Below are 27,334 nucleotides of genomic sequence, written 5' to 3' on the forward strand. Positions count from 1 at the left end.
TGGATCAATTGTTGCATTATTATAGTGCTTGTGTTCAAGTCACCCTTATTTTCTTTAATAATGGTTCCAAACCACAAGAGTAGTGGTGCTGCCAATTCAGAAATGCCAAAGAGAAGCCATAAAGTGATTCCCTTAAGTGAAAAAGTGAATGCTCTTGACTTAATAAGGAAAGAAAAAATCGTACAGTGAGACTGCTAAGACCTACAGCAGACTCACCATAAGCATGAGTCATTTTTGGTGGGAGGGCTGTCAGGGGGACAGAGTCACAGTCTGTCGCCCAGGCTGGAGTGCAGTGGCACAGTCTCAGCTCACTGCAACCTCCACCTCTCAGGCTCAAGTGATTCTCCTGCCTTAGCCTCCAGAATAGCTAGGAACATAGGCAACATAGGAACACCTGGCTAATTTTTGGTTTTTTTTTTTCTGTAGAGACAGTTTCACCATATTGCCCAGGCTGGTCTAGAACTCCTGGGCTCATGTGATCTGCATGCCTTGGTCTCCTAAAGTGCTGGGATTACAAATGTGAGCCACTGCGCCCAGCCAAGAATGAATCTTCTATCTGTGAAATCATGAAGAAGGAAAAAAGAATTCTAGTTTGGCTGCCACAGCTTAAACTGCAAAAGTTAGGGCCACAGTGCATGACAAAAGCTTAGTTAAGATGGAAAAGGCATAAAATTTGATGGTAGAAGACACGAATGGAAACATCTTCTGACTGATGGCAACTGGGCCTGGCACTATCCTTGGGGCTTCATGTATCCACTGTGGGTTCTGGAATAGATCCTCTGTGGATAAGCGGGGGACTACTGCATTTTAGAACAGCAATTGACCAACATCTTTTGTAAAGGGCCAGATAATAAATATTTTAGGGTATGGGAGCCATGCAGTCTCTGTCCCAACCATTCTCCTTTGCTGCTGAAGCACACAAGCAGCCAAAACCAGGTAAAAGAATGTGTGAGGCTGTGTTCCAGCAGGTGGGGCTAGATTGGCTCACAATATCTGATGACCCCATCTTGGAGGACTCAACAGGCCCAAATGTTTGATAGGAAAGGAATAATCAGGGCTAAGGTATTTAAAACAGAAAATCAGGTTAAGTTTAAGTCGTCCAGGCTAACATCAGCAAAGCAAGCATCTAGAACTTTAGTTATAAAGTTCTAAAATGTGAGGAAGACAATTTGTTGCAGTTCAAAACCAAACAAAACTTGCTTAGGAAATAATGTATTCACTTCCTTATAGGGTGACCCTTGGGCAAATCACAACTGCAAGCTCAATTTCCTCATTTGAAATTTACTTTTTGGGCTCTAAGGGCTGTATGAAAATTCTATGAATTCTAACACTTAGAGCCAGATGTTCAGAAGAAACAGACAGCTGGCTGCATCCACCTTGCACTGGCCAACCAGCCAGGCAGGTCCATGTCCTAGCAGTGGCATGGTCAGGGACTGTTTGGCCACACATCATAATCCAAGAGGTCCAGTTCCTTGACCCTCCATTTAAGATTTAGTCAGATGCTGGCTTTAAGTTCACAGAGTCAGCCAGAGAGTAAATGGTTAAAAAGCATTAACTGCTATTGACATCTAACTTAATTTGGTTTAAAAGGACACTCTGAGCTAAGTAATTGTTGGAAATTGCAAAGTCAACACATGTAAACTGGAAGTCTTGTACTTTTATTTTCGGGACTGGACTTCCTATTTCAGGTAACTTGTACCAAGCTAGGACCTATTTCACTAATTTAGAGGAAAGACCAAAGCGGGTGGTCAAAATCCACGACCATTCTTATTGTATTAATGGGATTATCCATATAAAAACAGTTATTTTGTTTAAGTGATATAAAATAATGATAAGTATTATCTCCTTATATTGTTATCTGGTTTTAGTTTACTGGTGTCCCTGCCACTTTGGCATTATATACATTATTTAAAAGCAAACAATGAATAGTCTATCATCGAGTTTTTCTACTCATTCACATTCATTTGTCTCTAATTTGGACTAAAGATAAAATTTAAAGATGGCTAAAAAAATTAAGTGATAAGTTTCCATCAACTTAGGACATCATTCTTCCCTCTCCTACATTCTGAAGGTAAGAACTAAAATATTCCTTTCCCAGGGAAAGTTTGATTTTTAAACTTCATGATCTTCAAGCAAAAGATAAATAACAAGCTTCCTGCCACCAGCAGCTCCATGCATGGTGTACTGACACCCAGTGTTACTGCTGAAAACTTACTAAGAGGGACAGTGTGGGGAACAAATCTGACTTAACAGGTGATAGCTAAATGTCCTTTATACCTCCATATCGTGCAGTGGGCTTATATATTTCAACACCTGAGTTTATACCTTCTATTTTCATTGTGTGTTTAATATCTTAAATTCACCAGCAAACATTCAAGTTTCTGTAGTAGGGGTTTCTGAGAAATGAAATGAAGACATATACTCTCGGAAGTTCTAGGGAACAGGGCAGCAGTGGGTCGCAGCTTACTTAAAGAAGCCCCAAGTGTCACCAGTGCAATCAAGTAGTACCATGACAATAATCACAGCAGGAAAAGAAGAGCCCCATGTTTGGTGGGGAGCAGGGCTGTACCTCTGGCTAAAGCACCAACTGGCAGTGGAGAACAAAAGTTTCAAAAGCTTATTTTCCCAGCACAACAGGCTGGTGCACTAAGAACACAGTATTCCCTCCAAAGCAGAATAATCATCATCTCACAGCAAAAAGGGCTCCCTTTGCCTTCAAGAACAGCATGACTACTACAAAAAACTTGGCCAAGCAAATGAAGAGAAAGGAAACTTACCTGGGGTCAAAAACCCCTGGAGTGCGACAGGTCGGCCCAGAACAGGACTGTAACATCATTAACCGATAGTTCATCTTTCCTAAAAGCTCTGGGTCTATGCTTTTAGCAATGTTAGTGATTTGGTCTGGGTCTGCAGTCAGATTATAGACTTCTACAAACACCTAGAGGACACGAAAGAATGGAGGAAAGAAAAGAGCAAGGTTAGCTGTGAAGAAATACTCTTAATGTGATTTATTTCTAAGTGGGAAGGGAGGAGGTAGATAAAAAAAATCAAGGCCCTGGAGACTCTCAATCTGGTCTCGAGATCCTCAAAGAGCTCACTGCTTCCTTGAGATGAGGGAGCATCTGTTCTGGGGGTTCAGTTGCTTCAGGTCTCCAGCCACACAGCCTGTGTGCCTTCAGGCAGAGGCAAGAAGGGGTATGGGGAAGAAATGCATTATCTTCTGTAATTAGAACAGAAGGCAGGAGCTTCCAATGGCAAGGTCTCAGAAACAAGACTTGGCAATAAAGTTACTAAAGCAAGAGCGAACATTTAAAGGTGATTTTTGCCCTAGAATTGTGAAGTTCAAATGAGAATGGATATGAAAGTACTCTTGCCTGTGTTATACAAATGTTAAGTTTTCCTATTTTAAAAAGTAGTTGTGGATATACTGGGGAAGGACACAGTACTAATTATTATTTCTAAAATAAGACAGGTCTAACGCAGTACTTTTCCCTCTATAATCTGTATGCTGTTCTCCAAATTGGAGTCAAATGTTAGGCTAGAAAGATGGTAGGTAATTTTGCCTATAATGGCTTCAGGTAGCTGCTCTCACACTATCACTTATAAAGTAGTTATCGAACTGATAAACATCATGGGGGAGCAGGGAACAGGAACTGAGTTTGAGGGAAGCTCTCTTGCTTGTCCAAAGTGCTTATCAGCTGCAAATGGAGTGGAGAATGAGTCCATTTCTGAGAAACACAGATGGGCATCTGTTCCAGATGGTCAGATGACGGTTGCCAGATGGGGCAGGTAAGCATATGCTGATAAACAGTAAGAAACCACAAGGGACTAGAGTCCATGGGATCCTTCAGATAAATCCACACCAAACTGTGTTGGCCAAAAACCACCTTCTTCCATGAATGGACTCCTGGGCCTCTGACCCCTACTCCAATCTACTGGAGCAGCAGTGGATTATGCTGTGGTGGGAACAGGAGTTTCTGAATACACGAGGTGCTGGTAAGCTTTCTAGGAAATGCTCCAACTCAAGTGGAGTTGACTTCACTTAAAAGTGAAAGTTCTTTCACTCCAAACTACCAGGGAAGCTAACAGACAAAGTATTTATCATTCTGAAAACATGAACTGTGCATTTAAAGTATGCATTTGGGTGGTGGTAGGAATGGAGAGAACTCCAGAAAGATTAGAGAAGTGAGACATGGCCTTACAACGGAAGGAAACCTAAAGTGAAGCACAGATAAGAAACACAACCTCTTCCCGAGGGAGCAGCCTTGGAATTGCTATCTTATGCCACCAAGTCCAGCCAACAAAGCACCGGCAAGAAAGCAGTGGGGGAAGTGCAGGCAGAAGTCCCTCTTACCTCCTGGTCATCAAACTCGCAATACTGCAAATTCCACAACGCTGACATTGTCCTCACACAGGCATAGGTATTGTTATAAGCATCTTCACATACACAGTCTGGGAAACATTGCTGTAGGGATATTTCAGAATTTAAATGAAGACAGTTGTTCCATAGTAACAAATACCTAGTTGCCTAGAAGGGCAATCAGCTTGGCTCGTGCCAGACATGCAATTTGACAGCAATTAGAAAACCTTCCATGGAGAAGCCAGTAACTCAAAAATAGATGTGAGGCTTTGTTCCTTTGGCTAACTTGATCAAGGTATGTGGGTTGTTCCATTTGTAGACTGTTGCCATCCTTGTCTGCTAAACTCTTGACAAGAACTACTTATAATGGGCACCTGTAAAATGTATGGGTTGGCAAGAAGTTGAGGAGAAGAAATCAACTCAAATGACTCTTTTTTTTTCTGAGATAGAGTCTCACTCCCATCATGCAGGCTGAAGTGCAATGGTGCGATCTCGGCTCACTGCAACCTCCACCTCCTGGGTTCAAGCGATTCTCTTGCCTCAGCCTCCTGAGTAGCATAGGCATGCACCACCACACCCGGCTAATTTTTGTATTTGTAGTAGAGATGGGGTTTTGGCATGTTGGCCAGGCTGGTCTTGAACTCCTGACCTCAGGTGATCCACCCGCCTTGGCCTCCCAAACTGCTAGGATTACCAGGCGTGATCCACAGCACCCGGCCCAAATGACTCATTTCTAAGAGCTACTAGGAACTATCACCCTAAAAAGTTGGAGGAGAAGGCTAAAATGAGTTTTGCGTAATCATTTGCAGGTAAGTTATTTATGAGTGTTTTTATCACCAAGTACAACTTAAATCTAACTTCTGTCTACCATATGATCTGTTATTGTACTTTTGGTTGGTTCATTACACTGTAACACTTTGGTGTTAGAAGAATCAATCAACTCCAAATGGAAGCCGATTTTCCCTTCTCCAGAGTGAGGCCAACATGGCTGTTCCCCTCTTTGTGACCTGGCTGGCTGCCGCCAATGTGAGGCACTCATTATGGCATGGTTACAGGCAGGAACCACATCTCTCTACTTCATGCCTCAGTAATATCCCTAATTAAAAAAAACTGGTACTGTTATTGGGAGGGGTAGAAAAACAGGGAAGAGGAATTGATAAGAACATGGGTGGATACATGCACTTGCTACATAAATTGGAAGAATTAACAGTGCACATCCTGATGACAGGTCGGCAGCATCATTTCCAAGATCACTGGATTTACCTTTGTCCATCTACTAACCACTCACAGTCAGTGACAAATGAAGAGGACTCAGATGAAAGGTTTCAATACTTGACACATGGAAACCAGCACCTTGCCACGTTGTCAGTGAGAAATCTGTCTAAGTCAATTCAAGCTATTACTCACAGATACGCCAGGACTCAGGGAAGGGCATGTTGGGTCAGTGACGTTACGGCCTTCTCCTTGGTATTCCACCAGGACATCTGATCGCCAGGTCAAGTTACTGGCACCTCTCTAGATAGAAGAGCAAGTGGAGTTTCTGTGAGGCACATAGACTATGATAAAGATCACAAAGTAATTGACTGCTAAAGGGGACTTGGGAGTCAAAAGTAATTGGACTGTTCATTCAGTAACTGAAGGGAATGACTAAAACAGGTGCACATGAAAGCTACTGAGCAGCATGTTTGGTACTTAAGGGCCTTTACAAGTGATGGTCAAATGCTTTGAAAATTTAATAGTTCCTTTCCAAGGCTACTTCCATGAATCAGGTCAGCAATGGAACCTGACAAGGTAGCTAAGCAAGAATCAAAGTTACAGTGCAAGTTGCTGAAAGTCCAGCCTAAAATAAATAATACTGTCATATGCTCTATGTAAGAACTGTTTTAAGCTCAGACTAAGGAACTTATAACCTAATAGAAACAAGGACAATAAAGACATATTCCACAGACTTGTGTGCAAAGGACTGTAACAGGTTCAAAGCACCTCTTGATGGTCAGAATGAAGGTATAGTACATTAACTCACTCACTCTTCAATGCACCTTCATGGTGTGGAAGGAAAGAAGTGGCAGCATTTGAAAGGAGCAAGTTTAAGACACAAATGGTGAAAGGAGAAAGAATCTAGGAATAGGAACAAGTTTTAGATTCAAAGAGCATGAATATAGGTTGAACGCAGACCACTTAGATGTGTGGCTTCCTGAAACCCAGGTTTCAGACAAGGAAGCAGTGCACAGTGAGGGTGGAGAGGCAGGCTGGTACCACACAGGATAAGGCCCTGAACATCATGCTGCCCAGGCTTGTCCTAGAAACAATAGGAGGTTTTTGAGCAGGGAGGTAACACAATAAAGGCAGTGATTTAGAAAAGTAAGCTTAGTGGCAGAATCTAGAGACAGAATGGAGATATGCAAAGACAGGAAGACCAGGTTAGAAGCTGCTCTTAAAATGGTCAAAGTCTGGTTGGCAGCTTGGTGAAACGCAGAATCTCAGGTCCTACTCTAGCTCTAACAAGCCAAAGCCTACATTTTAGTAAGACCTCTTGGTGACTTCCATGCATAGTAAAAAACTGAGAAGCACTGCTCTAAAAAAGTGGTCCTTAAAGTGTGGTTCCCAGGACAAGTAGCATCACCTGGAAACTTGTTACAAATGAAAATTCTTAGTTCCTAACATAGGTAGACAGCAACCTGGGTTTCAGCAAGTCCCACCGGCAATTCTAGGGAATGCCTGCTTGAGAATCACTGCTCTAAAGAATGCTAAACATGGGTGAGTACAGTGGGGAATGGGTAACAGCTTGTGCAAGGCCTTGAATGCCACAGCCACCTGAAAAGGGGGAGTTAGAGATAGCAATTATTTCCTTACTGTTCTACAATGAAACTTGAACAACCCTGTGCGGCTCAGGATCTCAGAAATCATGACTCGCTGGAGACTTAAAAAGCTCACGCTGGCTGGGCGCGGTGGCTCACGCCTGTAGTCCCAGCACTTTGTGAGGCCGAGGTGGGCAGATCACCTGAGGTCAGGAGTTCGAGACTAACCTGGCCAACATGGTGAAACACCGTCTCTACTAAAAAATACCAAAAAACTAGCTGGGCATGGTGGCGTACACCTGTGGTCCCAGCTACTTGGGAGGCTGAGGCAGGATAATTGCTTGAACCCAGGCGGCAGAGGTTGTGGTGAGCCGAGATGGCACCACTGCATCCCAGCCTAGGCAACAGAGCGAGACTATCTTGGAAAACGAGAGGGAAAAAAAAAAAAAAAAAAAAAAAGCTCATGCTGCCAAACCTGAGCCATGGAAGCTGGAAGGTGGAATTGAGTGAACTGTCAGAATTGAGTGAACTTCAAAATCCCACCCTTGAATGTCAAAGTGTCCAGGGGAGAAAAAAGCATCTGAGAAGCCTAGATCAGTGGTTCCTGAACTTTGCTGCATATTAAAAATCACCAGGGAAACTTGAAAAATCCCAAGGGATTCTATCTCATGCCAATTAAATCAGAATCTCTAAGGGTGAGGCCTAGCCATTAGTATTTTAGTTTCCGAGTGATTCTGATGTCTGACCATGTCTGAGACTCACGGTCTGTAGGGGTTGTTGAACTTTTTTTGTAAAAGGCCACAGAGTAAATATTTAGGGTCCTGGCTATACAGTTCCCTGCTACTCAGGTAGCAGGAAAGCAGCCATCAACAATACATAAATGAATGAGCGTGGCTGTGTTCTGATATAACTTTATTTACAGAAACCGGGGTGGGCTAGATTTGGCCCACAGGTTGTAGTCTGCCAACTGCTAGTCCAGCAGAACTTGCTGGCTGACACGTTCTCAATTTCTGCTGTTCAATATGATAGCTACTGAGCACATGATGTGTGGCTAGTGCAACCAAAGAACTGAATTTCATTTTTAATTTAAATAAGTAGCCACACATGGCTAATTAACTGTTCTAATACATCAGTATTTCATCGGAATAACCTCCAAAAACAAAACATGAACAAGGAAAAGAACCAAGTCTTAAGTGGCACTTTGAGAACTGTGCAGAGAAACTATACACAGCATAATGATTTTTACCCCTAGAGTGAATCAGTTTTTTTTTCTAATTAGAAATAAACTTAATAAGGTATAAAGTATAAGACTTGTATGAAAAGTTAAAAGATGTAAAATTTCCTCTAACTGATCTATAGCTTAAATGCAATTCCAACCAAAAGCCAACGTTTTTCAGGTAATCTGAAAAGCCGATTCTAAAGTTTATGTGGAAGACAGGGGCTAGGATCCCCATGAGAACAATAAGCAGAGAGGTATGCCTATGCAAATCGAGATTTAGTTGCACAGCTTTATAAGACAAAATGATATTGGCACAGGGATAGATAGATCCATGGAGCAAAAAAGACAACTGAGTATCTAAAGAGCAAAAAAAAAAAAAAAAAAAAAAAGAGTGAAACTGAATCCCCGACTCATACCTTACAAGAAAAGAAATTTTAGATACATCAAGGACTTGGATGTAAGAGGCAGAGCTACAAAAGTTTCAGAGGAAAATATAGGAGAATAGCTTTCTGGCTTCAAAGTTTAGAAGCATCTTTATAAATATACAAAGGACACTAAACATTAAAAGAAACAATATATACATTCAATTCCTGGAGTGCAGTGGTACGATCTCTGCTCACTACAACCTCCACCTCCTTGGCTCAAACAATCCTGCTACCTCAGCCTTCTGAGTAGTTGGGACTACAGATGCACACCATCATGCCTGGCTAATTTTCTGCATTTTTTGTAGAGACTGGGTCTTGCCATGTTGCCCAGGCTGGTCTTGAACTCCTGGACTCAAGAGATCAGCCTGCCTTGGCCTCCCAAATTGTTGGGATTACAGGCGTGAGCCACTGCACCTGGCTCCCATATCTTAATATATGGAAAAGACAAGTCATAAAAGGAGACTATGATACACAAAAATGCAGAGGCATTTCTCAAGGGAAGAAACACAAAAAGGCACAAATGAAAAGTGATTCCCTGATCAGTAACACAATTGAGAAAAAAAAAAAAAAATGGACAAAGGATCCAAATATGAACACATCTCCAAAGAAGATATACAAATGGCTGACAAACACATGATGAAATGCTAACCATCAATAGTCAGCAGGGAAATAAAATCAAAACCACAATGAGATACCACTTCACACCTACTACAATAATCACAAAGACAGATAATAGCAAGTGTTGGCTCACACCCATAATCCCAACACTTTTGGAGGCTGAAGGGGGAGGATTTTTTTTTTTCCCCTTAAAATCTTCTTGGAAAACATGTGAGGATCTCTTGAGCCCAGGAGTTCGAGACCAGCCTGAGCAATGTAGGAAGACCTCATTTCTGCTAAAAATTAAAAAAAAAAAAAAAAAAAAAAAAAAAAAAAAAATTAGCCAGATGTGGTAGCCAGCCACTGTAGTCCCAGCTACTTGGGGGGGATGTGGTGGGAGGATTCTCTGAGCCTGGGAGACTGAGGCTGCAGTGAGCTGTGATCAGCAACACTTCCCTCCAGCTTCGGTGATAGCGCAAGACTATCTCAAAAACAAACAAAAACATCACAACTGCATTGTCATAATAGCCAAAGAGTGGAAACAGCCCAAATTATCTGATGAATGGATAAGCAAAATGTGATACATTCACACACAGAAGGTTATTTGGCACTAAAACAGAACAAGGTACTGACACACGTTACAATGATATGATCCTTGAAAACACCATGCTCACTGAAAAAAACAGTTACAAGAGGCCACATGTTATGTAATTTCATTTATATGAAAAGTTCAGAACAGACAATTCTATACAGACATAAAGTAGATTCGTGGTGGGAATGGAAGCAACAGATCTAATCAATTCCCTGCACCACAGTTTAATCAATTCTCTACTAGATATGTGGATTTCCAGTTTTCTCCTATTAGAGTGACTACTGTGTCTGGGGGTTTAGGGTGATGAAAATGCTCTTAGATGATGATGATGGTTGTGACTATACCAACAACTATTGAATTGGACACCTAAAAAATGATTTTAATTTTGAGATGGAGTTTCACTCTTGTTGCCCAGGCTGGAGTGCAATGGCGTGATTTCCGCTCACTGCAACCTCCACCTCCTGGATTCAAGTGATTCTCCTGCCTCAGCCTCCCGAGTAGCTGGGATTACAGGTGCCTGCAAACATGCCCAGCTTTTTTGTATTTTTAGTAGAGACAGGGGTTCACCATTTTGGCCAGGATGGTCTTGAACTCCTGACCCCAGGTGATCCACCCACCTTTGGCCTCCCAAAGTGTTGGGATTACAGGCGTGAGCCACCGCGCCCAGCCAACACTTTAAATGAGTGAATTGTATGGTATGGGAATTAAGCTGTTAAAAAATAATTCACCTCATTATTAAACAAACAGATGCACAGTAAGACCAAATGCCATATTTCACTCACCAGACAGGCAGAAGTTAACTTGTCTGTTTTTGACGTGTGTACTCTGAAGTGGTATGTCTTATTAAACTAACCTTCTGACAGGTTATACTGATTACACTTGTATGAAAAGTATACAAAGTACTTTCCAAATTCTCAGACTTCTAAAATCTTGGGTGTTTTAAAAATCTTTGCCAGTTCACAGATAGAGGTCTCCTTCAGTTAAGCATTTCCGTGATTAGCACTGAAGTAATCTTTTTGCATTTGTTTTGCCATTTTTAATTCTTCTACAAGTTGATTAGCCACTTTTTTTTTGCCCATTTTCCCACTGGGATATTAATCTTTGTTAAGAAATCATGTATTTGGACTAATAACTCTTTTTACATATGCTGCCAATGTGTTCCCAACCTGTCACCTCTCTTTATTTATGGTGGGTATTCTTGGAGGAGAGCAAAAGAGGGGAGGAAACAGAACTCTCAATTTCACATGTGGTCTAATTTTTTATTTTAGAAAACTCCTTCCCGCCACAAGATTTTTCTGCCCCCCAAATATAACAGTATTATTTAATGTTTAAATTTTTAAGTCTTTACACAACCCAGAATTTATTGTGGTCTTGGCTCAGGCCTGATTGAGGGCTCTATACTTACCAAAATGGGCAAAAAGGACATCCCATCCATCTGTGTCTTATTTAGGTCATAGCCAGCAATGTCCAAAATAGTAGGACCCAAGTCAATGTTGGCAACCAGCATCTATGCGAAAGAGGGAAAAACAATCTAAAACACAGCTGGTCTCATTTTCCTTTTCTATCTATACTAAAGTTCTCTTCCCCCCACCCCACCCATGAGACAACAACACTTACTACTACCTTTTATACAGCCCATGCTTTGGTCTGTTTCATGCATTCAAATATAACTATAATAAATTACAACAAAATATAAAGTCTTATAAAGCTTGTATAATAGTATATCCCCCGGGGAAGTGACATATTTATTCTACCCATTCTGTTATTGATCAAAATGTTTTTTGAAAACTCCTTTGGAACTGCTTTGAGTTTGCTGTGAATCATGAGAAAAATGTTGGTCTAATTATTTTATACGAAGTGTCTTACAACTTGATTATTCAGATTAACTAAATTTGACTTCAAATGAACTCCAGACATTTTGGAAGACCTCAAAAATGGAATGTTTGCCACCAATGAGAATTATTAGCTCTTTTTATAGCTTCTCAAAGGGACAACACTGCCAAAATATGTTTGCAACAGGCTGTGAAGGCTGCAGAAAATTTATTCCAAAAATATAGCAATACAAGATTTTTTAAGAGCAAAAAACTTAGATGTTTTTAAACATTCTAGAAACTAAAGACATAGTCCTGTATTTATGCTTTGACTTATTTCCTTGGTTATCAGACTATTTTCCTTCTGTAGACAACACCTCTACAGGGCCTAATCCAGAGTAGCCTAACAGAAATATAAAAGGGACCCTACATGCAATTAAAAATTGTCCAATAACCACATTAAAATAAAAACAGGTAAAACTGTATACATTTCATTTAACTTCCTATAAAAATATCTGAATATTAATATTTCAACATGTAAACAATATTTTTTTAAAAGTCGATGAGATTTAACTTTTTGTGAACTAAGTCTTTGAAATCTGGTATTTCACAATAATAACACATCTCCATTTGGACTATCCACATTTCAAGTGCTCAACAGCCACAAGTGGACAGTGCAGGCCTAGACAGAACGTAAGCATAGAAGTCACTTGGTCACAGGCTAGAAAAATCTTCAAGCGCTGAAACACTCCATCAGGGGAAACAAAGAGGAAATGAGAAAAACTGGGAACTACAGTTTACTGTGCCAGGTATTTGACGTTTATTCTCATTTATTCCTCATCACAGTCCGTGGACACAGTGTTTATAGGTGAAGAAATGAAACACAAGAGTGACTGGAGCAAAGTTACCAGCTTATAACTGGAAAAGCCATCACTTACTGACAGGAAATAACATTCTTCAAAACTGCTGAGAACACTTAGATCATCTTAGGAGAGGCCCAACAGGGAAATAAAACAAAACAAAAACACCCCAGCCCTGTAACTATTAATTTAAAAACAAAACCAGGCCGGGCGCAGTGGCTCAAGCCTGTAATCCCAGCACTTTGGGAGGCTGAGACGGGCGGATCACGAGGTCAGGAGATCGAGACCATCCTGGCTAACATGGTGAAACCCCGTCTCTACTAAAAATACAAAACACTAGCCGGGCGAGGTGGCGGGCGCCTGTAGTCCCAGCTACTCGGGAGGCTGAGGCAGGAGAATGGCGTGAACCCGGGTGGCGGAGCTTGCAGTGAGCTGAGATCTGGCCACTGCACTCCAGCCTGGGTGACAGAGCGAGACTCCGTCTCAAAAAAAAATAAAATAAAAGAAAATAAAATAAAAACAAAACCAAAAGTACAGATAGGAAAGGCAAAAAAAAAAAAAAAAAAAAAAAAAAAAAAAAGTTCAGAATATTATCAGGGGCCAGGTTTCCTGATGGCTAGGACAGCTCTTAGAGGGCAGAGTGATAAATATCCTGGCTCTGAATCAATTAGTCTAACTCTGCAGCTGTTAGGAATTACCGCCCAGAGGCAGACACTTTAGGAGAAAGGCAATCCATGTGTTACTCAGTGGGGGAAAAACCTCACACACAAAAAACGATGTCTCTAGGGATGATACAAGACCCACTGCTACAGATAACTTTCCTGGTTCCAAATCCCCCAGGCAAACTGAGCAGCTTGGAAAACAGTCATCAAGTGTGAGTGTCAATATGGAAGAGGTCACAGGAGGAAAGGAGGGTCAAAGAGAGACACCATCTCCAGAATGAAATCAAGACAACAAGCCATCTACAGACCCTGAAGTGTGACTAGCAGATCTTCAGTGATGCCTGTAACATGAATGAGGTGAAGCCAATTCCTCAGATACTATAATGTTCAAGGCAGTTTTAAAAGAAAAGAGGAAACATCAAAAAACCCACAGAGATATAAAATGGTGACTGTCATCTCACCAAAAATTGCAAGAGCCAACACCTGTATAATGGGAGGCTTGCTCCTTTTTTTGTGAGGTGGGGGGAAGCTCTTTCTTTTTGTTTTGTTGTTTGAGACAGGGTCTCATTCTGTCACCCAACCTGGAGTGCAGTGGCACAATCACAGCTCACTGTGTCCCTGACCTCCCAGATTCAACTGATCCTCCTGCCTCAGCATCCAGAGCAACTGGGACTACAGGTGCACACCATGATGCCCAGCTAATTTTTGTATTATTAATTTTTAGTAGAGATGGGGTTTCTGCCACGCTGCCCGGGCGGGTCTCAAATTTCTGAATTCAAGTGATCCGCCTGCCTTGGCCTCCCCAAGTGCTGGGATTACAGGTGTGAGCCACTGCACCCAGCCGAGGCTCTTTCTAATGGCATTTTGCTCTCTGGAGAGAAAGGGGTAAGATCCAGTAAAAATCCAAAGTCACTAAGATTCAGCACAAGTACCGTAAGCACAAGTCATTCCAGGACTCTTTCTCCCTAGAAATCTATAATTATCACACTCCCCTAAATATAATGGATAAACTGCCTCCTCTTCTAGAATGTTATCTGAATAAGCAGACAGTCTCAAAATCAGCATACTATATCAGGAGATGGGAGACTTCTAGCGAACAGCAAGTATGAATGAAGAGTTAAAAAGAATTACACCTACCTCTGGTTTTTATATAACAAAGAATTTGGATGGATTCACCCATCAATGTGATGACTTTGATAAACATTAGTTTCAGGGTATTGCTTTTGTCTAGTAAAAATTTAAAAATTCATTTATGGGCTGAGCACAGTGGCTCTCGCTGGTAATCCCAGCACTTTGGGAGGCCAAGGCAGGAGGATCACTTGAGCTCAGTAGGCCAAGGCTGCAGTGAGCCATGTTTGAGCCACCACATTCCAACCTGGGTGAGATAGTGCCTATCTCAAATAAACAAAAAATTCATTTACGGATTGGAACAGAAAAAGCTTTGACAAGACCAAAAATATATTTTTTGAGACAGATTTTTTGCTCTGTTGCCCAGGATGGAGTGCAATGGTGAGATCTCGGCTCACTGCAACCTCCGCCTCTTGGGTCCAAGTGATACTCTTGCTTCAACCTCCCAAGTAGTTGGGATTACAGGCAGCCGCCATCGCACCTGACTTATGTTTTTGTTTTTTGTTTTGTTGTTTTTTTTTTTTGAGACAGAGTCTCGCTCTGTCGCCCAGGCTGGAGTGCAGTGGCACGATCTCAACTCACCACAAGCTCCACATCCTGGGTTCATGCCGTTCTCCTGCCTCAGCCTCCCGAGTAGCTGAGACTACAGGTGCCCGTCACCAAGCCTGGCTAAATTTTTTGTATTTTTAGTGGAGATGAGGTTTCACCATGTTAGTCAGGATGGTCTCGATCTCCTGACCTCATGATCCACCCGCCTTGGCCTCCCAAAGTGCTGGGATTATAGGCGTCAGCCACCGTGTCCAGCCTAATTTTTGTATTTTTAGTCGAGACGAGGTTTCACCATGTTGGCCAGACTGGTCTCGAATTCTTGACCTCAGGTGATCCACCTGTTTTGTCCTCCCAAAGTGCTAGGATTACAGGCATGAGCCATTGTGCCCAGCCAAAAAAATAAATTATTTGATAAATCACACTCTCTCAGGTTGAGAATGTTCTTAGCAATCAAGTATATAAATATCCTAATCAAATGAAAGTCCCTAGAAAACCCTGAGGTAGACTGGCTGTGGTGGCTCATGCCTGTAATGAGGGGAGGAGGGCTGATCGCTTGAGCCCAGTGTTCCAGAACAGCCTGGGCAACGTAATGAAACTCCAGCTCTACAAAAAACAAAAAAAACCCAAAAAAACACAAAGAAACAAAAATTAGCTGGGCATGGTGGTGTGTGCCTATAGTCCCAGCTACTCAGAAGGCTGAGGTAGGATGATCACCTGAGCCTGGGAGGCAGAGGATGCAGTGAGCCAAGATTATGCCACCGCGCTCCAGCCTAAGTTACAGAGCAAGACTCTGTCTCAAAACAAACAAACAAATAAACAAACACTCCTGGGGCTTAAATCAAGGGGTATCATGCATTGAATCTGCTTATTCTTGCTCTGAAAGAATGACACTGTTGCATAATTACTGAAAAGAACAAGATGGCAATGGGCTCTCAGAACACATCAGGTTTCCAAACAGACACCCAAACCCTGATGTTGAATTTCTGTAGAGTTATCAAAGAAAAGGCTCCAAGCACACTAGGAAGCACCCCAAATTCACTTAGTGAAAAGCACTGTAACTGCATGAGAAAGTGCAGAATCCCATTATCTTGGTTGCTTCGGCTGGACTTGCCCCTCAGTTCGTTTTCCTGACAAGGAGGAAGGTGGGTTCCACTTAATAATGGAGGCTTAACAGCCTCTTACTTTCACAAAACTAGGGGAACCAAGGCTGATTTTGTCCAAAGCCAATAGGTGGTCTTCCTGACTCCCAGTTCACTTCTATTTCCCTGGGACCATGCTGTATCATTCTAGTTTTCCTACTAACCTTTTCCTTTCTAGAATTCCTTTTGCAGAACTTCTACCACCAAAGCTAAACTAGTCAGAGGAGAAAACGTCAACAGCCAATCTTTGACATCTACACATACGACCTTGTCCCAGTTCTCCCGCATAGCCAACACACAGCTAAGTCCACCAGTCAGTTAAATGTGCACTGATCTGGCTGTCGAGGCTGCTGACAGCTCAGCTCATTATGCCCAACTCACAAGCCAGTGCCACTCACACAGAACGGCTGGTACTGAGTCAACTGTGCTGCCAACACATGATACATCACCCATCATCTCTGACATTCCCTGTGCCAGGGGAAAGCTGGGGCATTTCATGCTTCTCAAATTACACCTGTCAATGCAGCAATGTACAAACACATGGGTTCTGAGAATGCACAGACTTAACTTTCAGTCCCTGATCTGCCACTTACTTTGCAACCTTGGCAAAAATCCATTCAACTAATGTGGATGTTCCCCAGTATATGTTAGGGGCTGGATATTTTAAGTTTAGATAGGTCCTCTTTTCTAGGACATTCTAGACTAAAAAAGACAAACTCAATAAGGTGTGACAAGTGTGAGGCCAGCTGGGAACATATAGGAAGGGCATCTACCCCATGTGGGAGCAGAAGTATGAAGCGACTTCCCAGAGGGAGCCCTAAACCAAAGCCCTAAAGGACAATTAACTTGGCCAGCTGAAGGGGGTGCGAGATGGGCATTGCAGAAAGAAGGAGCAGTCACTTGTACAAAGGCCAGGAGGTGAGAGAGAAGGTCCACTTAGGAAGCACAAGGAGTTCAGTACAACTGCTACCTTCTGTCTCTTGAACAAGCCTAACTTATCCTTACATCTGAGCCTTTGCATTTACCGTACTGCTCAGGACACTATTCCCACAGATCTCTGCATGGCTAAATCCTTCTCAACATCCACGTCTGCTCAAATGCCTCAGAGGCTTTCACTGACCACTGTAGCTTAAATATCTTGTGCTCCCTGACACAGGGATTTAAGAACTGATCTTGTGGCCAGGCGCGGTGGCTCATGTCTGCAATCCCAGCACTTTGGGAGGAGAAGGTGGGCAGATCACAAGGTCAGGAGATTGAGACCCCATCTCTACTTAAAAAAAAAACATTAGCCAAGCATGGTGGTGGGCACCTATAGTCCCAGCTAGTAGGGAGGCTGAGGCAGGAGAATGGCGTGAACCCAGGAGGCGGAGCTTGCAGTGAGCAGAGATCGCGCCACTGCACTCCAGCCTGGGCAACAGAGCGAGACTCCATCTCAAAAAAAAAAAAAAAAAAAAAAAAAAAACCCAACGACAACAAAACTGATTTTGTTTGATTGCTCCTTGCCATGTGCAAGGCTCCTTGGTGTACTGTACTGGCAAAGAAGATAATAAATACTTGTTGACTGAGCTATAAAGTAATGGTTAAGTATACAGACTTTGGAGCCAGACTGCCCCAGTTCAAATGCAGGGCTCTGCTGCTTTTTAGCTATGTGATCTTTGGCAAACAACTTCTCTGCTTCCGTTTTCCTTATCTGCAAAATAGGGTTAACAGTACCTCCATCTCATCAACTGTGAGGACTGAGTGAGTTGAATCAGGTAATACACTTAGAATAGCACCTGTCCCATACTAAACAATACATGTTAGCTACATTGTTGAAATGGCTTCTCAGGAACCAGATTTCATTTAGATTGCTTAGAGAAGGTGAAGTTTCTGATTTTTAACACTTAGATGGCAATGTTAACTTAAAGAAAAAAAGGAACAATTTTTTCCACAGGCAGCTGGCCGACACATTTCACTATGATCTCACTCAGCCTCCTTCCCATGTGGGCTGAGGTAGCTCTGCTCCTAAAAACAGAACATGGCTGCTGACATGGTCTCCTCAATCAGTTCCAAACAACAACCTCGAGAAAATACTTTTAAGATTTAATGGTCTTCCAAACTTGCTTATCTCCTTTGAAAGAGGGAGCCTGTTTAGAAGGCACTGAAATTTGTAGGGAAAAGTGACTAGCTTTAGGAACATGGGTCTTAAGAGAAAAACACAAAAGGTAATTATGAAGGTCATTTTACTCTTCAAGAGAATTTTAACAGAACTCCATCAAGAGTGTTGTAAAAGGAAATAAGTGAAAAATAGACATTTTAAACAAGTAAACATCAAGCTCCAAAATTAAAGTACCCAATATACCCAGAAAGTCTGGCCCATTTAAAAACCCACTTAGCAATTTCAGCTTAAAGTGTGTATTTGTTCATCTTCTTTGGTCTCTCAGAACTGGGACTGACATTGAAACTGGGATATCAGAAAGGAGAGAAGACATAGCTGGTGGAGCCTGTCAATTCTTTTCTCCCGAGTGTTGGAGGACAGTATTTTAGATGAGGATGAAGGTCCTCATGACTGCTAGGAACAAAGTGCCTCAGCATTACGTACCATGTTTGGAAAAAGACACTGAAACCGAATGGGAATGACAACAGAACAATGTGGCATATTATGGCAGTTCTAGGGAGAGAACCAAGAAAGCAACAAAGCATTCATAAGGAAGAGCCCGGCACAGGGAAAGACTAATTCCTAGAAGACATGTTTTTGATAGCCTTATACTCAAAGTGAGGTCAGGCCAGCAGCAGACATCACCCGGGAGCTGGTCAGAAATGGAGAAGCAGAATCTGCATTTTAACCAGATCCCCAGGGGATTCAGAGAAAACCCAGAGGAGCTCTGCTCTACAAGGCAGTGGGCCCCAAACCAGGCTGCCTCTCAGAATCACCTGTAAACTTCGAAAAGAAAAAAGGCAAATGCTGGGTCCCTATTCCAGACCAAGTGAGTCAATCACACTCTTTCTGGATATTGCCCAAGCACGCAGCATTTTTCTTCTTCAGTTTTGGAGGGCAATCTTGATGCACACCCTCTTTTGAGAGTCACTGCTCCAGAACAAAGATCCAGTCTCAAAAGACAAAGGAAAGCTACGCATCCTAATGGGACATGTACATGTGGGGTGAAAATACAGATATAGAGAGCGGTGGGAAGTTAAGGGAAAAAAAAAAAGGAATCACTATTTCCACTTAAAAGCTCTTCTGCCGCTCAGCCCTAGTGGGAAGAGGAACCGAACTCAATCTTCTCTCAGGAGGAAACAACTTATTTTCTCAGGCCAAATGGCTACCTGTCCACAGCACCAGCTTGCCAGGCACCTACCTTGCTTGTCTGATTTGGTTTGATCCCAGGCCCTCGAACCAACAGTGGAACTTTGATATCAAACTCATACAGCTGTCTCTTGTCTATTGGCAAGGAAAACTGTCCTGAAAACAAAACACACAAGGTAAAGATGGAGCCAAGACACAGGCCTTGCTCATGTTATGTTTCCCTCATTTAATCCACAGCCAAAACTAAAACAACTTTGTTCTACTGATTCTGGTGTTTTAATAGAAAGCTGAAATTTGCCTGGAGACATCTCTTGTTACTACAAGGCAGGAAAACAACGAATTTATCTTCTCTAAATAAATGACTAGAAGGGACTCCTCAGCTTATGATAGGACAAAATGAGCAAAAATAATGACAGGAAAGTATTGAAACACAAATACATAAAAAATTATGCATGCTACTCAGCCTCATCAAAACTGAATGAAGTTTACTCCAAAAACTGTCAAACAAACAAAAACACCTATCCTGTGTTTCCTGAATAAACTGCATCTCAAAATAACCAAATAATTGATAAGGGGAAGTAGTTCTCTGAGGAATTCCAGCTAATAAATACAAAAGAAAGGACAGGATTACAAAATCAACATTTTGCAGTTTCTGAGGGAATAATGAATTTAGGCAACAATCATCAATGGAATAAAAGAAAAGCTCAAAGGAAGAGCTCAGGCTGAAACCACCTGACCCATCAATCACCAGCACCCCAAAAACAGTGCAGCCAGATGCCTGGGGCCTCATGACATGATGCAATAGGAAGAACACACCAGCAGGCAAGGATGCACCATCACCTGAAAATGCAAATTTATATCAAGTTCTGAATCTAACTACCAATCTATAGGAAATGCTGACTAGAGATGAACAAGTGAAGGCACTATAAGACAGCAGTTAGCCAAATTCAGAATGTGAGACATTCTGATGGACAAAAGACCCACTTCTCCCTGTAAATTCATGGCAAATGACAAGAGTTAGGAGACACAGTAACTAGAGGTAGTATGTGGACCTTGTCTGCATCTTTTTTTTTTTTTTTGAGATGGAATCTCGCTCTGTTACCCACGCTGGAGTGCAGTGGCATGATCTCAGCTCACTGCAACCTCAACCTCCTGGATTCAAGCGATTCTCCTGCCTCAGCCTCCTGAGTAGCTGGGACTACAGGCATGTGCCATCACGCCTGACTAATTTTTGTATTTTTAGTAGAGAAGGAGTTTTGGCACGTTGGCCAGGCTGATCTAGAACTCCTGGCCTCAGGTGATCCACCTGCCTTGGCCTCCCAAAGTGCTGGGATTATAGGTGTGAGCCACTGTGGCTGGCGGTCTGCATCTTGATACATAATAACCAGAGTCAGATGCATAATCTGGTGTTGAATCCTGGAGTCATGTGTATGGGAGTTGCTTCAAAACCTTCTAGCAACAAAAGAAAAACACACGGAGAGTAGGAAGAATTCAAAAGACTGGCCTCATGCAGCTGAAAATCTAAGCCGGATAATGGGGGCTATTTTACTATTCTCTACTTTGTGTTTAAAAATATTCACAGGCCGGGCATGTGGCTCACATCTGTACTCCTAGCACTTAGGGAGGCCGAGGTAGGCAGATTACCTGAGGTCAGGAGTTCAAGACCAGTCTGGCCAACATGGTAAAAACTCATCTCTACTAAAACACAAAAATTGGTCAGGCGTGGTGGCATGTGCCTGTAGTCTCCGGCACTCGAGAGGTTGAGGCAGGAGAATCGCTTGAATCTGGGAGACGGAGGTTGCTGTGAGCCTAAATCACAGCGCTACTACACCCCAGCCTGGGTGAGAGAGTGAGATTCTGTCCCCCCACTCCCCCTCATCAAAAAAATAATCACAATAATGCATTAATGCCTAAGCAATCTCCTCCTATGCAAGCAAGTCTCAAGTGAATTACATTCAAGTGGACATTTATATATGTGGAAAGAAGAAAATGTTTGCTTTTAACAACAGAAGGTCCAAGTAGAAAGCATGAAAGTCAAGGACACAGAGCTGACTCATCCTGCAGCTTTTGAAAAAAAACAAAAACACTCAAAAAACAAATTCCATGAATGGCAAGAAAGTTTTCCCCACAAGACAACCTTCTTTTGGCCTTCCTGTCTCAAATGCCTTCCATACGGTCTGCCTCCAACCCATCAAGCTCATGCTCTGCCCCCACTCTAGAACACCATGTCATCTTGCGTGTGAAACAGCAAATAATAAAACCTGGTTTCTCCATGTGTGAATGATGTGGTGCTCCAACTGGAGGAGTCCTGAGGGCAAGATCCTCCCTCTGGCATGTCCAGTTATAACAAGACTAGAACTCTCTGCCAGGGCTCATTGGGTGAAAAAGGAAAGACATATTCTCAAAGATCACAGCAGTATCTAACCCTGCCTCTGACCTGTGTGATAGCCATTGTCTGAGGTATAGAAGATGTAAGTGTTGTTGAGCTCCCCGGTGAACTCCAATCTCTTGACCAGTTTCTCCACAAGGTCATCAACTGAGAGGAGAGTTTGCCACCTGGATGTGAACAGAAGGTAGAAATGGGACTTCAGGGGCAATGGCTGAGGTATCACTATCTTGCCAAAACAAACAAACAAACAAAAACAACCATAAACAAAGACACCCCTGTTTAAAAAAAGAAAAAACCCAAAACACTCTCCCCCAAAACTCAAATCCCCAATCTCCATTCCCCAGACCTTCCCATTGTAAAAAATAGATTAGAAAATTCCAGAACATAATTCATTCCAAAGTTAATTGTTTCCAAAGAAATAAACTCATTTTTAAATAACCCGTTAGCTTTACTTTTTATTGGCAATAGTGATGAGAGTAGAGACAAACAGAAGAAAGAGTTGTCCATTGTCAGTACTGTGTACTACAGATTAATTCAGATAGGACTGTGCTACAAAAAAGCTTAAGATGTTTGAACTAGGAGCTGGCAAACTATGACTCATGGGCCAAAGCTTGCCCACTGTCTGTTTTTATAAAGTTTTATTGGACTACAACCATGCTCATTCATTTACATATTACCCAGGGCTGCTTTTGTGCTACAATAGCAGAGCTGAGTAGTTGTGACAGAATGTATGACCTGCAAGTCTATTAATATTTACTATCTGCCCCTTTACAGAAAAAGTTTGCTTATCCCTGGTCTACACTAAACACTTCCTAAGAGAAAGTAATGGATTTTTAAAAATTGAATTAAGATAATTTCTTGAAAATTCCAAACAGCAAGGGCAAATATTTTGATCTTGTCTAAGCTGTTGGGTCATTTGTCACAGATGACAATGGGCTCTCTTAACCAAGTAACCTTTTCTTTAAAGCAGGAGAAAAAAATTCTACCACATGGTTCAAGTTTGCAATACTTTTGCCAAGTCCTAAAAATGGGCAGTCTAATTAGTACTGGGGTCCAAAGGCCACCTCATTGAGTGTAAAGGAATGTCTCTGCTTCTGGTGCCCCATTGAAGCCTCTCTCCCACTGACCTGCTTCCCTCTATTTTTGTTTCAGAAACAACAATGTGGTGGTCCCCTCTTCATGAGCTGATCTGTAGAGTCCTTAAAACAACTCAGATTGTTATGTAGCAGCAGCTCTTACCTTTTCCTAAATGCATTATCTAAAAACTGTATTGAAGAATTAGTCATTGGAGTCTTGGCTTGCCTAATTAACCAGTGCTTGTTCTAAAATTTAGAAGAAAAATAATGTTAACACCAAGTCACCACAGTCAAACAAAATACTGGATTACTAAAGTAGATAATAAATAGAATCATTTCACTCATACTTCAGGAAGAAGGAACTAATTGGAACCTGTTTAAGCAACTTCAGACCTTCTCTCCCTTCCTGCATTCTTAAAATAGAAATTTCTGCAGATTAACTCAATCTCTCATTCTTCAGCTTCCCAGCACCTCCCAAACCACAAAAGGTCTTGGCTCCTCTGTTAGCAGCATTAAGAAATTTTAGAGGATGTCACTGGGAAACTACTGGCTAAAATGAGATTACATTTACAACTCTGATTTTATGCCTTTGGTCTACTACAATTACAAAATGGGCAAGTAACTTTACCTTTCTCTAAGTTGCTTTTTTTGAGACAGAGGTGGAGGTTGCATTGAGCCAAGATCGCACCACTGCACTCCAGCCCAAGGCCAAGCTGGAGTGCAGGGGTGCCCATCTCGGCTCACTGCAACCTGTGCCTCCCAGATTCATGTGATTTTCACGCCTCCACCACCCGAGTAGCTGGGATTACAGGCGTGCACTACACCTGTCTAATTTTTGTATTTTCAGTAGAGATGGGGTTTCGTCATGTTCGCCAGGCTGGTCTTGAACTCCTGGCCTCAAGTGATCCTCTTGCCTTGGCCTCCCAAAGTGCTGGGATTACAAGCATAAGCCACTGCACCTGGTCTGCCTTCCTCTAAGTTTTGCCTAGCCAAGACATCGGTCACCCTAGATCCTAAGGAAAAATCTTATTACAGCAATTTCCTAAAACTTCAAGTCTAAATCTGGAGGGCCCTCCCATTTAAACAAAAACATCCCCATATACTATTCTCTCTTCTCTATTTGTAAAACCCTAAGCCACCATATCTCGAACTACCTTCCTCAAAGTGTTATTAAGTTTGGGAAATGCTATACAGCATATCCTCCTGCTAGAAATTCACATTCGATCATGAATAACTCTGAGAAGTCCTGCAGCGGAGTGACTTATTTAACTCAAACTTTCCAAACTTACTTGACCATGGGAACTTTTTATTAACTTCTTTTGGAACACAGATTGCGAATGGTCCTCTAATTTAAAACCCAGTTTACTCAGCTTTGAAATTGTATTTAACAAGCACTTGCCCATAATGTGCCAGGCAATATGCTAATTGTTTCTATGTACTTGAATTCATACAGTAGTTCATAAGGGATCAACAGCTCCCACTTCACATGAAAAAATGCAGTTAAGCATCGTGCTCATGGTCAGAACTGAGCTAGAAAGTGGTAGTTCTGAGTCTGACTTTATGATTCCTTCTTTCTATAACCTTACAAGCAATTACAATTTCTGGATAACAGACCTGAGGCAATGGAGGCCTTCCGTCTTTGAACCAGGGAACTGTCTATACACCAAGCCAAGGGAACTATAAGTAATTGGCACATGAGGCAAACATATGGGTTGTCGTGGCTTTTAATCATGTCACCTGGTTCATTTTTCCATTCAACTTCCCTTTCCATCCATATTGCTCTGTGCCACCCCTTCTTCCCATGCCTCAAAGGCTAGTGAGGGCCACCAGGAGGCTGGTGCAGTCCCGGCTATGCCAGGAGGGAGGAGAGCCTGCACAGAGGTTACCAGGAGAGCCTAAGTGATATGACTGTAAATTGGGAAAGATGGCATTCTTTACCATTCCCTGTCAACTATCCAGCTGCTCAATGGATGTGTAGCAGGAACTTTATCGGTACTTGCAATGCAAGTATACTATCGGTTGTACTAGGGACAGATGCAATTACCTCTAAAACATTGTGAAGAAAAACCCACTACATGGCTCAAAGGCTTCCTGACAAGTATATCATATAGTTAATTTTACTGAGTACGGCTGAATACAAGGGATGCGGGAAGCTACCGTTCCATGGATGTTGAAGTTCTTGTTTCTTGGTGCAAAGACATTCTGGAAGGCCTTCTGGTACTGAGGTGCAGCTGTCCAAGGCGAATGAGGCGCTGGAGTGGCGATCATCATGAAGAAGGGCTCAAAGTTGGACTTGTAGTCCAGAAAGTCCAAGGAGACATTAGCCTGACACATAAAAAGATACGTCATCTCCCACCTTACCCAACAGATGAGTATTTAATAGATAAATGTCTTCTGGTGAGCAGACAGCACAGGGTCTTACTAGCTTTTAAGCAATCTTAGCACATGATCTCATGTCATAGCCATTTGCAAGCATATGTTGGAACAAATATATTTGGTTTTTAGGCAATACTTTAAAGACTGAGAAGCATACCAACATAAGAAGGCAATGAAGATCTTGATAATTTTATATGACCTAGAAATCATGTCTCCCACAAAGAAGGAAACAGTAACTTGGCCATTTTAGTATTAACTTACACTAACGGAGATTATGGTATCTACATGTGATGCCTTAAAGAATGTAAAAAGAGAGTCAACTTAAAACAGTGGGAAAGGTAGATTAAGTTACCTTAACCTTATGAAAATATGTAGAAAGTAGATGTCATAAATTATGCACTGAAGTAGCTAAGTGAATAACATTAGATTCAAATACATCCCACTAGAGTTTTAATACATGGACTTACATTTTTCCTTTGCTTATCAGAAGATACTTTATGAAAATGAAAGCATGCTACATATATATTGTTTTTTATTGTTCTGAAGTAATTTCATTTATTCCCAACAATAACTCAAAAGATACTGACTGTATCTATCTCCTATAACCCTTCCATCTACCTTTCACTCCAGTCCCATCAGCTTCCTTGTGGTTTCTCAAATATGCCAGGTACACTCCTGCCTCAGGGCCCTCCCACTTACTGTTCCCTGACTCTGTAGCACTATTCCCCGGATCTGCACAGCTCATTTTCACCTACTTCGAGTTTCTGCTTAAATGTTATCTAAGTAACCTCATACCCTAACTTATTTCTCTAACTGCTCACCAGCTAATGACACAACACATAAGACTGTGTGTGTGTAAGTAAAATTACCTTCCACAGAATCAGGGACTTTGCTTCATTTACTGCTGAATACTGGCTACACTAGGTGCTGAACTGTTGAGTGAATGAATATATAATACTATGGAAGACTGTCGTTAGAAATGCCTCAGAATAGGAAAGTTCCAATTTAACCTGCTTTCAGTAATTTTTATATATAAATACCCAATGCCCAAATAAATCCAGTATCCTTATCACTCCATCCTCATAATGGGGCCTGTGAAGCTGCCATCTTGTAGCTTGTGAGTAAAACTGGGGTCAAGAGTAGGTACCCTTACAAAGTAAAACCTCTACAAAGTAATCTCTATAGTCGACGAGATTAACCTTTGGAAAAGGGATTTGTTGCTGGAATTTCAAGAGCATTAGAGTTGAGCCTGGCTTATACACAAAGAAAACACCCTCAGGAGTTTGTAATCAGCTGGAAATACTCTTGGGCAGTTAGACTAAGTTACTGTGCATTTATATTACCCAACACAAACAAATAAGATTATAGGTTTTCTAGGCAGAGTCTTCAATCAAATGTGAGCCAACCCTGTAAGGACAGAGCTACAGGGCTTCTGCAACTCACCAAAACATCTGTCAGGTAGTCCACGCTATAGTTTTCACCATGCTTCCGTGCCTTCCCATTGATAGACAGGGTGTAATTATAATACTTAGAATTCTTTTCCTATTAAAAAGAGGAAAGTCAAATTTGTTACGAGGTCAGTGCACAAAGTAGAAGTCTGAATCCATGCTGGGCTAAACTATACTCTGGGCAGTGATAAGACATTAAAAAGATAATTACTCAAGTCAATACTGAATTGGAGTTTTTGACTAGGGTTTTATTAAAGACAAGCATAGTTTCAATTGTACATTCTAGTTAAAAAGCCAGAAGTAGATCAGGTAGAAAGCAAACTACTTTGCTAAACCATGTACAATGCAGGAAAAACATCCCAGAAAGGACTGACTCACAAGTCAATAGACCTTTTTTTTTTTTTTTTAAAAATACGAGACTGGGTCTCTCTGATGCCCAGACTGGAATGCAGTGGCACAATCATAGCTCACTGCAGCCTCAAATTCCTGGGCTCAAGTGATCATCTTGCCTCAGCTTCCCGAGCAGCTAGGACTACAGGCACATGCCACCACACCCAGCTAATTTTAAAATTTTTCGTTGAGATGGGGTCTCGCCATTTTGCCCAGGCTGGTCTCGAAC

The 27,334-nt window shown here is 41.9% G+C and overlaps 1 protein-coding gene across 1 annotated transcript in view; it reads right to left on the bottom strand.

Moving 5' to 3' along the window:
• The window catches only part of GNS (glucosamine (N-acetyl)-6-sulfatase), a 45,047-nt gene that overhangs the window by 3,719 nt on the left and 13,994 nt on the right, over positions 1-27,334 (bottom strand). Inside the window, exons 5-13 of the mRNA XM_008003902.3 lie at positions 26,711-26,809; positions 25,049-25,216; positions 23,055-23,137; positions 21,864-21,982; positions 19,479-19,582; positions 11,397-11,498; positions 5,768-5,875; positions 4,355-4,465; positions 2,778-2,938 (exon numbers count right to left, since the gene is read on the bottom strand). Coding sequence (XP_008002093.1) covers positions 2,778-2,938; positions 4,355-4,465; positions 5,768-5,875; positions 11,397-11,498; positions 19,479-19,582; positions 21,864-21,982; positions 23,055-23,137; positions 25,049-25,216; positions 26,711-26,809 — 1,055 coding nt within the window. The remainder of the gene's footprint in view (positions 1-2,777; positions 2,939-4,354; positions 4,466-5,767; positions 5,876-11,396; positions 11,499-19,478; positions 19,583-21,863; positions 21,983-23,054; positions 23,138-25,048; positions 25,217-26,710; positions 26,810-27,334) is intronic.

The sequence above is a fragment of the Chlorocebus sabaeus genome, chromosome 11 (assembly GCF_047675955.1).
Source record: "Chlorocebus sabaeus isolate Y175 chromosome 11, mChlSab1.0.hap1, whole genome shotgun sequence".
NCBI lineage: Eukaryota > Metazoa > Chordata > Mammalia > Primates > Cercopithecidae > Chlorocebus > Chlorocebus sabaeus.